This window comes from Macaca mulatta, chromosome 16 (genome assembly GCF_049350105.2).
Source record: "Macaca mulatta isolate MMU2019108-1 chromosome 16, T2T-MMU8v2.0, whole genome shotgun sequence".
Classification (NCBI taxonomy): Eukaryota; Metazoa; Chordata; class Mammalia; order Primates; family Cercopithecidae; genus Macaca; species Macaca mulatta.
The window spans coordinates 3,475,132-3,488,143 of NC_133421.1; the positions used below are offsets into that span (position 1 = coordinate 3,475,132).

Sequence of the window (13,012 nt, forward strand, 5' to 3'; positions counted from 1 at the left end):
TCGTGGCTGACGGCTGAACTCCTGCTTAGAAGAAAGTGAAGCTAGAGGGCAAGGCAGGGAGCTGAACCGGGTCAGGAGCCTTCAGAACGGGGCTGGGAGGGACTCCATCAAAGCGTGCACCCGCCCCTCCTCAAACAATGAACACCAGCTATGCGCGCTGGCCCAACCTGTAATCCCAGCACTTTGGGAGGCCGAGGCGGGTGGATCACTTGAGGCCACGGGTTCGAGACCAGCCTGGCCAACATGGTGAAACCCCATCTCTACTAAAAAGACAAAAAATTAGCTGGGCGTGGTGGCTCGCACCTGCAATCCCAGCACTTTGGGAGGCCGAGGCAAGTGGATCCCCTGAGGTCAGGAGTTTGAGACTAGCCTGTCCAAGGTAGCAAAACCCCATCGCTACTAAAAATAAAAAAATTAGCCATGCATGGTGGTAGGTGCCTGTAATCCCAGGTTCTTGGGAGGCTGAGACAGGAGAATTGCTTGAACCTGGGAGGTGGAGGTTGCAGTGAGCCGAGATCACGCCACTGCACTCCAGCCTGGGCGACAGAGCAAGACTCTGTCTCAAAAAATAAATGAAAAATAAAACAATTAACCTGGTGTGGTGGTGTGTCCCTGTAGTCCCAGCTACTCAGGAGGCTGAGGCAGGAGGATTGTTTGAGCCTCAGGAGGCAGAGGCTGCAGTGAGCCATGATCATGCCACTGCACTCCAGCCTGGGTGACAGCGTGAAATCCTGTCTCAAAAACGAAACAAAAACAGACAACAAATAAACCCAGAGAAAGACTGCCTCCTTAGGTCAGCATAGAGTAGGGCCTGGAGGAGCTGGGTCCCTGGCAGAGAGGTGGGTCTGCTCAGGGGCTGGTGGGGCCTGCCTGGGAAGCCAGCGTGCATGTAAAGGGGAATTTGCTGAGCGCTGGGTGGCTCCAGGGAGCCTCCCCAGCAAACTCCTTCTCTCTGACCCCAGCCCCTGCAGCTTGCCCTCCACGAGGCTTCCCAGGCTCTCCTGCTTCCCCAAACCTGCTCACAGGCCTTCCTGGGGCCCATTCACCACGGCGCTGGTGATTAGTTGGGTGATGAGTAAACATTTGCTAAATGGGATTCTTGGCTCTTGGCGTGAACAGCCCCAGCAGGAGAAGAGACGGTGTGGCTGGTGGGAGGGGCTCTGGGGCTGGTCGGTGGTCAGAACCGGCACAGGCAGAAGCACAGGCAGGGGGTGCTGCTCCGAAGCCAGGAGGGGCTGAGGGCGGCCGGCGGCGGGGGAAGCAGGGAGCGCGGCCATGGAACGTTTCCCCAGCTTGGAAGCAGCAGGTGTCTGGGAATGGGCCTGTGGCCCAGGCAGACTTCCAGCGAGCGCTCCAGCTTGCTGGCACGAGGGGAGGATCTGGCTGAGCCCAGGAGGCAAGTTTCCACCATGAAACCCACTGCTGAGGAACCGCGGCAAGGGTGCCACGGTGGAAAACCACGTGCCCATAGACAGGCTGGGGGGACGGGCGGGAGGATGACCCCAGGTCGGGGGGACCACACAGCCCCTCCACTTCCACGGCAGAGTGGAGTCCCTGAGCAGGATCCCCTGGGCCGCCCCGTCCTGGGTGCGTCTCCCACACCCTCAAGCCCGGAGTGGTTTTGGATACCCCAGACACGGTACTGTGACCACCTCCAGCCCCACTCCCCACACTCTCCTCTGGACGGCTCCTCATCCTCCAAGACTCATTGGAGTGTCACCTCCGCCTGGAAACCCCCTCTCACTGCCCCCACCCAGCTGAGCTCCTCATTTTGGAGGCCGAGGGGTGCGAACGCGAGCACCAACTCCGTACCGGTTGCAAATACTTGTTTCCTCATCTGGGCTCTGAGCTCCTTGCCCTGAGCCACGTCTTCTCACGTTACGTCCTCAGAGCCTGGCCACTGGATGGACGCGGAAGCCCTGATCATCCCTTGTTGAATGAACCACGCAGAGCCAGCCAAGCTCTGGGGTCGGCGGGGAGCGTGTGTGAAAGGCCTTAGAGACCCACAGTGGCCACCCAGCCCCTCCGACAGGGGTGGCTCTGTCCCCGTCAGACCACAGTGGAGGCCTCCATGGCAGGAGGGTGGGGAGGGAGAAGAGATGGTTCCATCTGGGGGTCCAGGGGGTCCAGGGAAAGCAGTGGGGGAAAATGGCAGCGGAGGGGTGGCCTCCGCCTCTGGGAAGACCACAGGAATCTGCATCTCCCTGCCCTGAACAAGACGCGGGGAGCTGGGGCTGGTGAATAGAGAAGACTTTGCCTCACCCCTGATGTGTCCAGTTGCTCTGATGTTTGGGGCGATGGTGTTGTCGTAGCCGCGTAGCATGAGCTGCTGAGTGACAAGTGATGTCGCCTGCATCACAGCTGCCTTGATTCCCCCTACCTCTTAGAGGAGAAAGCTGCTAAAAATACCTGGCGTCCTGGGCCCCCACTGCCTTGCCTCTAATAACAGTCGGCAACCAGAGACTGTGCTGTGCTTGACAGAGGCGGATCACTTATAAAACATTAGCATTTCTCCTACTGACATTTCACTTCCATATTACAGGACTTCCTAAGTCTTTAAAAAAAAATTTAATAAAGTGCTTAGACTCTTGATTTTCCCACTGAGGGCCTTGCTGTCTGAAGTTGGAAATGAAATCAACAACGTAACAACGTCCTTGGATTCTAAGGGACAGCCAGGCCCTGGCACCGGCCTGGGTCAGCGCCTGTGGGCCACAGGGAGCAATGCAGGCTGAGGATTCTTTGGTCTGCAGTCACTGGACTCCCTTTAGTGAACACCCCAAGCCTCATACTGAGGAGGATTTGTCCAGCCAGGCCTGAAAACACAGGTTTTCTCCCTCTATCTGGGGAACCCTCTCCTTTCTCTGAAGCCAGAGAGGCATGCGCAGTCTCCAAGCCCACCCGCAGCTGTCCAGGTGGGTCCCTGGCCTCCTGGAAAACCCCTGGGACCCCAGGAACTGACCGTTCCCTTGCAGCTGCCCATCCCCACCAGCCACCCGCCCGGCCCCCTGAGAATCAATCACTCAGCAGTTGCTCCTGAGGCTCCTGGGAATAGGCCAGAAGGACCCAGGACCAGCCTCCTCCGGGGAGAGCCACGGAGACGGTGCCGACCCGGGGCAGCCAGAATGTGGAAATCATGTCCTGAGCGGGCGAGGGAAGTGCCACGAAATGGAGCACTAGGGTGTGCACGCTCTCACGTGTCCCATGAGTCAGTGTGCCCCTGCCCCCTGCGGCTCCTCCCGCCAACAAATGTGCTGTGTTCCTAGAGCTGTGCCCGGCCAGGCTCGCCCACCCACAGAAGCCCAGGATCTGCCACCTGTCAGGAATGCGGGGTTAGGAAATGAAAAACAGGGTTCTTGTCCAAGATCGTTTATTGTTATTATTATTTTTCTCTCTTAATTGGATTCAGTGTTCCTGGCTCCTCACACACATCCTCTCTGGTGGGGGATTCAGGTTTGTGCAAAGCGCAAAGGAGCTTGTGCCCACCTGGGCCCCCGGCCAGCAGCATGGCTGGCTTTGATCGGAGCCCCTCTTCCCTGTCCGGGCTCGCCTGCCCCAGTCCCCGCTCCTGACCCCTGAGTCCGGCCTCCTGAGCCTCTGCCTGCACCCTGAGCATCCCCAGGACGGCTGGGAGGGCCGAGTCTTCCGTGATGCAGAAGTGCCTGAGATGGTTCATGAAATGCCCTCGTCGTTCTCCTTCTGCTAAGGCCCCCTGACGCCTCCCTCCTGCTGTCCTACACAGGGCCCTTGCTGGGTCACCCACCAAAGAGCCTCAAGGAAAAATTCAGCAGCTGAGCCATGCGGGAGACCTGGGCTCAAGCCCAGAGTCTCCTTGGCCCGCCCAGACCATCACTGACCACACGCGAGGCTGACGACAGGGTCCAACCCTTTGGACTAACACTGCGGATGCTGCCTGGCCTGCTGGCTTCCAGACCCAAAGCCCCTTCCTTCCCCTTCTCCATCTCGCTCACCCTCAAGGCCTGGCTCCCTGACATACAACAAGCTGCTTCTCACTTCTCACCCTGAAGCCAACAGCTACGACAGCAGGGGTGACAGGGTGCTCCAGAGTGGCAGACAGGCTTGTGTTGCATATAAAAACAAGGTAATGCTGTAAATATCTAAGAATATTGGTCCCCCAAAGTGACTCTTGCTGCCTCCCCTTCCTCACCGTCCCTGCTGACACCTTGCCCCAGGCCCTTGGCAAGCCCAGGTTCCTTGGAGACTATCATTGCCAGGTTGGGATTCTAGACACAAATGCTATCACTTTGTTCTTGCTAGAAATCACCGATACAATCCTTAGTTCAGCAAATACAGTTCTCTGTATAGTTTATAAACATGAGAAGACATACAGTTAGGTGACGGAGTGGGAGGGGACTGTGCATTTGTATATATATATATTTATATGTAGAGTGTGAATATATATAAGTGGACGTAGTTATAAAACTGCACCTTCTGTGAGAACCTCATAGCCCGGGATGAAGTTCTAAATTTCAGCCTCTGATGATCTTTCCTTTGGTAATTGGTTCTTGGATCCCAGCAGTTGGGCCTGGGTCTGCCAGGGTTGCCTGAGACATTAGGAATGAGAGGCATTACCCCCGAGGGAGGGGCTGAAGGTGGAGTAGGGTAGAATTCAGGGCAGGGTGACTCAGTGGCCTCAGGCAAGAGCCAAGATGCCACCTGCTCATGTGTGCCCAGACTGCTGGCCGCCCAGCCTCGTGGGTGAGCCTCGTTTGTTCTCTGTGTCCTGCTTTCTCCAGGAACCACGGGGCCCTCCGGACCGCTCCGAACCATCGGGATTCCACAGAGCCCCGGTGCCGCCGTTGGGGGCAATTGTCCCACTGTTGCTAGTGGAGGGGGCACTTGGAGTGCCTTTTCCCACCTTGCCGGAGTGGACACTGTCCGTGGGTGCTCTGCGGGGCTGGCTGGGACAGCCGGCTGAGATGCGCCAACCCCTCCCGCCTAGGGCTGTACACTTTGGGTTTATAATCCACATGGCAGGGTCCAGGCGTCCAGACAGCAGCCGAAGCCTCTACCAGCCTTTTCCTGAAACCCAGCAGGTCTTCCACTGGTTAAAAAAAGAAGAAAATAAATTCTGTTCCTTGGTGGACATGTGGCAGTGCTGGGTGCTGACGCCCTGGGTCCTCAGCGGAGAGAGACCGCCAGCCCCAGTGTCCAGGCCAGGAGGGAGGCCCCCAGGGAACTGGCCGAGGAGGCCTGCTGCACCCCGCTGGGGGCACGGATGGGGGTCCTGCGGGCACACTTGCCCTTCCTCTTGGGCCGGGCCGTGGGCATGATGTCGAAACTGAACTTGTGCTGGTAGTCAGGTGCATAGTCTGGCAGTTCGGGGGCCTGTTTCCCGGCGCCTGCCTTAGAGATCTGATTGCGGTTCCTGTGGCTGGTGCAGTTCTTGCCCGACTTCCTGTGGCCCGACCGGGAGCCGGGTGGATGGCCATGCGGGTGGCCCTTGCTCCTGGTGGGGCCGTGGGGCGAGTGGTGCTCCTTGCGGGCAGCCCTGTCGGTGGTGGTGAGCGTGTGTGACTTGATCTGGTGGGGGGACGCTGGTCCCGTGCAGTTCCGGAAGTCCTCGGCCCTCAGCAGCTTCAGGTCCTGGCCGTGCCGCAGCCCGGGGGACACGCAGGGGACAGCGGAGCTGGAGCCTCGGAACCTCTGCAGCCATTCCCACAGGGAGCGGGCACGGCAGCCGCAGTCCCAGGGGTTGCCATTGAGCCGGAGAAACTCCAGGGCCCCCAGCGGGGCCAGGCACTCGCCCTGCAGCTCCGAGAGGCTGTTGTTGAAGAGGAAGAGGGTGGTCAGCCTGCGGAGGTCGTGGAACGCCTTGTGGTGGACCCACTGCAGCTGGTTCTCATGCAGCAGCAGACGGTCCAGGTTCACCAGGCCCCGGAAGGTGCCCGGGCCCAGGCTCCACAGCTTGTTGCCGTGGAGAAACAGGTGGCTGAGGTTGACCAGGTCCACGAAGATGTCGTCCTGGAGGTACTCGATGTGGTTGTCCTGCAGGTAGAGGTACTGCAGGCTGTGCAGGCCGCCAAAGATGCCGGCCGGTAGGGCGCTGAGCCCACACTTGTAGAGGTAGAGGGCGTGAAGCTTCACCAGGCCCTGGAAGGTCTCGGGCGCCAGCGTCCGCAGCTGCCGGTTGTCGCCGAGGTCCAGCTCCTCCAGGTGCACGAAGCCCTCGAAGGTGCTGGGGTGGATGTAGGTGATGTTGTTCGAGTAGATCCACAGGGTGACCATGGCGGGGCTGAAGTGGCCGGGCTGGAGGAGGCCAATGCGGTTGTTCTGCAGGAACACGCGCTCGCTGTCCACGGGGATGCCCTCCGGGATGGCCGCAAAGTTGTGCGCCTGGCAGCTGACCGTCATGGGCGCCGGGTAGCACACGCAGTCCCGCGGGCAGCCGCCACCCAGGGGCAGCCCCGCAGCTACCAGCAGCAGCAGCAATTCCACACAGCACCCTGGCAGGGAGAGAGAGCACAGCCAGGTCAGGGGCCGTGCAGGTGAGGACGGGCACCGCACCCTCCGGCGCCCGCCGGGACCACATCCTTCTCTTGGCTGAGCTCAGTGAGAGCCTCGCCCCTGGCTGGAGTAAGGCCAGGGTCAAGGCCCAAGCCTGGAACCCGTCGGGGACGAGAGGCCTCCCCTCCTTGGTGACCCATTTCTGCTGGGCTGGGAGGTGAGTCTGGGGTGAAGGCCCCGATCACCCCCACACCTCTTTAGTTCCACACCACAGCTGCTGAGCCCCAGCCCCACCTGCTGCAGCTCCTCCAGGCACGCTGCTGGGGTGGAGGCCATGACCCGGGGACACAGCCGTCAGCCTCCTGCTCTCCTCCTAGCTCTGCCACTGGTTGTTGTTATTTGCACTCACAGATACTGGGAGGGGCTCTTGCTCTAACGTAGTAAATATCTCATGTAGAGTCCTGAGGAATCTCTATTTATTTATTTTTATATTTAATTTCATTTAATTTATTTTTTATTTATTTTTTTTGCAGGGGGGACGGAGTCTCACTCTGTCGCCCAGGCTGGAGTGCGATGGTGCAATCTCAGCTCACTGCAAGCTCCGCCTCCCGGGTTCACGCCATTCTCCTGCCTCAGCCTCCCGAGTAGCTGGGACTACAGGTGTGTGCCACCACGCCCAGATAGTTTTTGTATTTTTAGCAGAGACGGGGTTTCTCCATGTTGGGCAGGCTGGTCTCGAACTCCTGACCTCAGTGATCTGCCTTGGCCTCCCAAAGTGCTGGAATAACAGGTGTGAGTCACCGCGCCTGGCCAGGATCTCCTTATTTAAATCATTCCCAATCACAAGCAGAGCATGCATGTGTGGCACCAAAGTTCACCTCAAATAAGGTCTCCTTTACAGTGTCTTCCATGCCCTCAAAACATAGAGGCAACACCCCTTCTAAGCCTCAGTTGCCTCATTTCTGAAACACAGACATGGCCGGGCGCGGTGGCTCACGCTTGTAATCCGGAAAGTCGAGGCAGGTGGATCACCTGAGGTCAGGAGTTCGACACCAGCCTGGCCAACATGGTGAAACCCCGTCTCTACTGAAAACACAAAAATTAGCCGGGTGGCAGGTGCCTGTCGTCCCAGCTACTTAGGAGACTCAGTAGTACTCAGGAGGCTGAGGCAGGAGAATCGTTTGAACCGGGGAGGCGGAGGTTGCAGTGAGCTGAGATTGCACCACTACACTCCAGCCTGGGTGACAAAGTGAGACTCTGTCTCAAAAAATAAATAAATAAATAAAATAAAATACAGACAATAGCAGTTCTCCCTGGCAGAGCTGAGAGGGCGTCCTGAGAGGGCGCCTGTCTGTGAAGGCCTGGGGGTGGCACCAGCTGTCAGACGGAGGCTGCCCCAATCCCGGCCCGCCTTCTGGCCCCTCCCCTCTCCCACCTCGCTCCAGCCCCCAGGCTGTGGCTGCAAAACCAGGCCTTGCCTCTAGACTGTCCAGAGCGTTTCCTCTGTAGCTTCCCTCTAATTGGGCATTAATTAGGCATTCGTTAATGGATCCTTAAAATAATTTATTTTCGGATGTGTCCAGCCTGTGGTAGGATAATAGCCCCACGCTCATTATGGGAGCAGCCTCATTACGGACGATCGTCATTATCTACCTTTTTCCAGGGTCGCAGCTGCCCCAGGCGGCCAGGCAGGCGCGCCGAGGTCGGGGGGGCTGGCTCCAGGCCTCCAGGCCCCACCCTGGAGGGCCAGGCAGCCATCTCCTCCCTATCCAGCTAGGCTCCGGCCCCTTTGCTTCTAGCTTTCCAGCCAGGCCTCGTGGGAGAACCGGGGCGCCCGGGGTAGCTGAGGCTCTGCTGCAGCTGTGCCCAGAGCTTGTGGGATGAAAGAACCAACCCTCTGGTCACTCTCGGGCCAGCCCTGCTCCCGGCCTCGTGCCGCTGCCTGCCCAGGCTCCCGGCCCAGCAGGCCTCACTGCCACTGTCACCCCCTCGTTCCTGGCAGAAACAGCGTCGTAAATAAGTGACAGCTCCCAGCTGTTGGGAGTTATGGGCTCCCAGAGAGTGGCAGCTGCTTCCCGTCCCCTGTAATCACCCGGCTTCGACTGAACATTTCCAACACATAAAAATCATCGTACATAATTTGTTTTTTTTTTGCATAATTGGGCTCGGTTGCGATTTCAGAGGAGTTATGACTTCAGTGGTGGTGGTGGCACAGCTTCAAGGACCCTTTCTGGGCCAAGCCGTGCTCTCTGTGGCCTCTGCAGTGACTTCAGTCCCGCCCAGTGCACAGCCCGCAGGCTGGGCCGAGGCTGCCGCTGTTCCCCCTCCTACCTCAGTTTCCCCTCCTGCCACGAATAGATGATGGTAGTGTCCACCGTCCCCACTTGGAGGCTCAGATCTGGCCTCCAGCCCCTGCTGCCTGCCTCCACCTGCCCAAGGAGCCCCAGCCCTGCAGGGGGAGGCAGAGGTGTGAGGGGGGAGGAACCTGGGCTCCAAACCCCACCTGACTTTTGGGAAACCTGCCCACTGCCTGAAGCCTCCACACCCAGGGCTGGAAGGGGGCCCCAACTCACACCAGCTGCACCTGCCACGGAGCCAACACTCCGTGTCTCTCTCAGCTCACACTCCTCACCCCTGCTCGGGCTGCCACCCTCCAGGAAGGCCGCACCTGCAGGAAGCTTCCTCCCCCAGGGAGTGGCCCCGTTATGCCACCCTGAAGGAGCCAGGGTGCCCCTCCTAGCTCAAGGGTGTTCATGGTGTTCGCTGCGCCTCATCCCACATCTCAGGCTTTTGGGGACGGGGCCACAACCAGGCCATTCTGCAAAGACAAAGCCATTTCCATCCCTCAGGCTGCAGCAAGAGAGGCCTCGCGGCAGGGGGACGGGGGTGATATGTGTCCGGCTCAGCGCTAATCCCACTCGACATTTGCACAGCTTACTGGAGTTTACAAAGTGCTTCTGCTCACGCTCCCCTGAGCCTCAGAACTGCCCTGCGTGCTGGGCGTGGGGAGCCCTTCTCCACCCGCTGTGTGGTTATCTCTGTAAGGCCCAGGATGCAGTTCTCTGAAATGACACCCGGAGAAGCTAATAGGGGTCCCACGGAGAGACATTTCCCCATCAGACACAAAGCAGGTGCCTCCAAGGGATGTCGGGGAACAGGGGAAATCAGGCCAGGACCCCAGTTTAGGCCAGAAAGCCAAATGGCCCCCAAATCCAGGTGTGGGCTTGGTATGTGGCTTGTGGGTGTGCCGTGGGTGGGAGGGGTCAGAAAGCAGGGGTGGGGTGAAGACCCAGGGCAGGAACCCTCCTGCCCCTCCTCTGAGAGGGCTCCAGGCTTGGCGCAGGGCCTGGCTCACATTCCCTGTCTCAAGGAAGAACAAGCCATTGGATCAGGGGCCTGGAGGTGGGGGCCGGGCAACAAGCCACAGGCACCAGTGTGGGCAGCCCCTCCAGTCCCAGTGCCTGAGAACGGTGGAGGGCCCCTCGGGGGCCAGGCCGGGGATCCAAGTCCCAGGGAGCGTTCACCAACCTTCAGCACTGCTCAGATGCAGGGGACCCATGCCAGGGAAGCTGTCCTCCCAGGCACCCCTGCCCCTCCTCCTGGGGAATGGGGATGTCTCGGCTGAGTGCTCCTGCACCCTGGAAGTTGGTCCAAGACCTGGACCAGCTGTCCCAGCCGGCTCCGCTGCCTCCAGTACCCCCTGCCAGAGCCAATGGGTGCCCCAGTCTTGGACTGTTCCCCCTGCTGGGTTTCTCCCAGGGAGGCTGGCACAGCATTGCCACGGCTCCTCCCGTGCCCCTCCATGCAGCCCTTGGGAGCCCCGACCCACTGATTGCCTGATTAATGTACTAACAATGAGGGCCGCGCCTTTGTGGTGCATTTTAAGATTGCAAATTAGCAGGGATCAGAGTCTCTGTGGAGGAGCCCTGCACCCCTCCCACCAGCCTCCTCCTCCCCTCCCGGGTGGGGCAGGGGTGGCTCTGCCTGAGGGGACTGAGGAGAGCAAGGCTGGGCCTCCCCCACGCTTTCCCTGGGGTGTCCCCCTGCTCCTCCTCTCCTCCAGGGGCACGCACTCGGCTGACTGCTCGGCTACCCCCGAACCTCCCGGCCTCCCACACGCCTGAGCTCCCCCGCATCTCCACAACCTCATTCATTCTCTTCTCCATTCAACACTTGCTGCCTGAGCTCCGGCATGTGGGGGGTGCCTGTGGGGAGGGCCCAGAATGAGTGGGTGGGGGGACATGGGGCATCCTCATGGCTCACTAGCAGATGGTGGTTCCTGAGACCAGGCAGTCTGGCCAGGTGCTGGGGCCTGGAGTAGGCCCCTGGAGGTGTGTGTGGGAAGCGGGGGTGCTCAGGAAAGACCCCTGCCATCTCTGTGCCACCTGCCAACATTGTTCCGTCACCTCCTGGAGTATGAATCTGCGAACCAGGGAGAAGGGTCCCTGCCTCACAGAGTTGCCTTAGGATTCCAGCCAGCACAGAGGAGGCAAGGAGAGCTGGTATTGTGTCGAGGTCCTCCTTTCTGCAAAATCCCAAGTCCCTGCTTCCTGGGCAGGGAGCATGGGGGCAGCTCAGGTGGGTGGCCTGAGCATGGGAAGGCACCCTGCCCAGTCCGCTCCGCAGCCCCAGATGTGCCTATGCGTGGTCCTGCGAGGCCAGACCTGCCAGAATGGGCGGGAAAGGAAAGGCAATGGCCACAGCCCATGCGGAGGCCTGTAGTGGGAAAGGGGCGACGTGCCCCTTCCTACCCTGGCTCTGCCTCTCAGGCTCTAAGTACACAGAGCTTCCAAGGAGGCTGTAACCTCAGCTCAGCTGGGCTGGGGGAACCCAGAGCCAGGATGGCCAGAGATCTCCCCACTGGTACCAGCCCAGAAGGGCCCTTGCCCCAGGCCCAGGCCAGCCGGCCATTGCGGAGGGTGCTCTGCAGCTTCCCAGGCCCTGGAAGCAGGACAGGACCAACCAAGGCGGACCCAGACCTAACTGTGTATGTACCAGAGTCCTCAGGACAGTCCCCGGGAGCGGCGCCGGTTCACAAAGGAGGAAATGAGGTCCACCGGGGGAAGGCACCGGCCACAGCACACGGCTGGCGACAGGGCAGCGAGCAGGCCTCACCCAGCTGACCGCGGAGTCCAGGGCTCTGCCCGCAGATCCACCCTGCACGGGGTGGGTAGAGCATCCTCCACGAAGGGCTGGTTGGCCCTCACAGGCCCCAAAGCCTCGAGCTGCTCACCCCAATCTGCCAGCACCAAAGGGACTGCCCCGCCCTGTGCCTGAGCCGGGGTGGTCCCATGGGCTGGCATCCCCGCAGCCCCCTGGGCAGGGCCGTGGGGCTCTCTGAGTCTTTGAGACGGGTCAGATCCCTCTGGCTCTACAGCTCTCCCTCCCTCCCCTTCCCCGCTTTCCCAGCCCTGGCAGATGCTCCTCTCTACACCAATCGATGCTAACCCAATGCTCTCTGCTGGTCAGATAACAGCCTCAGGCCAGGCCGGCTGCACTTGGGGCTGCTGGCGTCTTAGGCTACTTGGCACTGTCCCTCCATGCTGCACCCAAGCGCAGGCCACTTCCTGGTGGGCCCCTCACCCCCTTCCCAGCCCCGCCTGGAGCCTGGCTCAGCCCTGGAGACATGGAAGCCAGCCAGCGCACAGCTGGGCTTCCCTCGTCCTATTGCTGGACGTGGGGCGTGGGGTGTGCAGGATGGGCAGGGAGGGCTCCTTGTCCATGGCATAGGGCATTGGAAAGAGCACAAGCTTTAGAGCCAGAAAGACCTGAGGCTGAATCTTAGCTCCCCCGTTTTTTGTTTTTTTTTTTTTAAGACACGGTCTTGCTTTGTCGCCCAGGCAGGAGTGCAGTGGCACAATCATAGCTAACTGCAACCTCAACCTCCCGGGCTCAGGAGAGCCTCCCACCTCAGTCTCCCGGACAGCTTGGAATATAGGCCCACACCACCACGGCCAGTGAATTTTTTATTTTTAGTAGCGATGGAGTCTCACTATGTTCCCCAGGCTGGTCTTGAACTCCTGGGCTCAGCCTCCCAAAGTGTTGGGATTACAGGCGTGACCTCAACTTAACTAGTGTGTCCCCACGCTTGTGTGAGCCTCATCTTCCTCACCTGCAAAATGGGGCAGTCATTTAAAGCTCCAGCGTGGCCCTCTCGTCTGCGGACGTCGGCCTCCCCCACATCTCCATCTGCCACACGAAAGCCTCCCAAACTGAGCTCTGCTCTTCCCCCACAAGCCTCCTCCACTTGCATATAATCCATCTCAGTCAGAGGCAGCTCGTTCGTTTCAGCTTCTCCAGCCAAACACCTTAGAAATATTTTAGACAGAGTCTCGCTCTGTCGCCCAGGCTGGAATGCAGGAGTGCGATCTCGGCTCACTGCAACCTCCACCTCCCGGGTTCAAGCAATTTTTGTATTTTTAGTAGAGATGGTGTTTCGTCATGTTGACCAAGCTGGTCTCGAACTCCTGACCTCAAGTGATCTGCTCACCTTGACCTCCCAAAGTTCTGGGATTACAGGCATGAGCCACCGCACCAGGCCAACTTC

At 59.6% G+C, this 13,012-nt stretch overlaps 1 protein-coding gene across 2 annotated transcripts in view; it reads right to left on the reverse strand.

Moving 5' to 3' along the window:
* Positions 1–3,353: 3,353 nt before the first annotated feature.
* Positions 3,354–13,012, reverse strand: part of RTN4RL1 (reticulon 4 receptor like 1) — a 96,769-nt gene continuing 87,110 nt past the window's right edge. The window contains exons 1-2 of one of the 2 annotated variants that reach the window (XM_077969799.1): positions 8,119–8,455; positions 3,354–6,464 (exon numbers count right to left, since the gene is read on the reverse strand). In XM_077969799.1, the coding sequence (XP_077825925.1) occupies positions 5,140–6,372 (1,233 nt within the window). In that variant the 5' untranslated portion in view covers positions 6,373–6,464; positions 8,119–8,455 and the 3' untranslated portion in view covers positions 3,354–5,139. Of the gene's footprint in view, positions 6,465–8,118; positions 8,456–13,012 lie in introns of those variants that run through there. The other variant, XM_015118194.3, reaches the window with a different exon arrangement.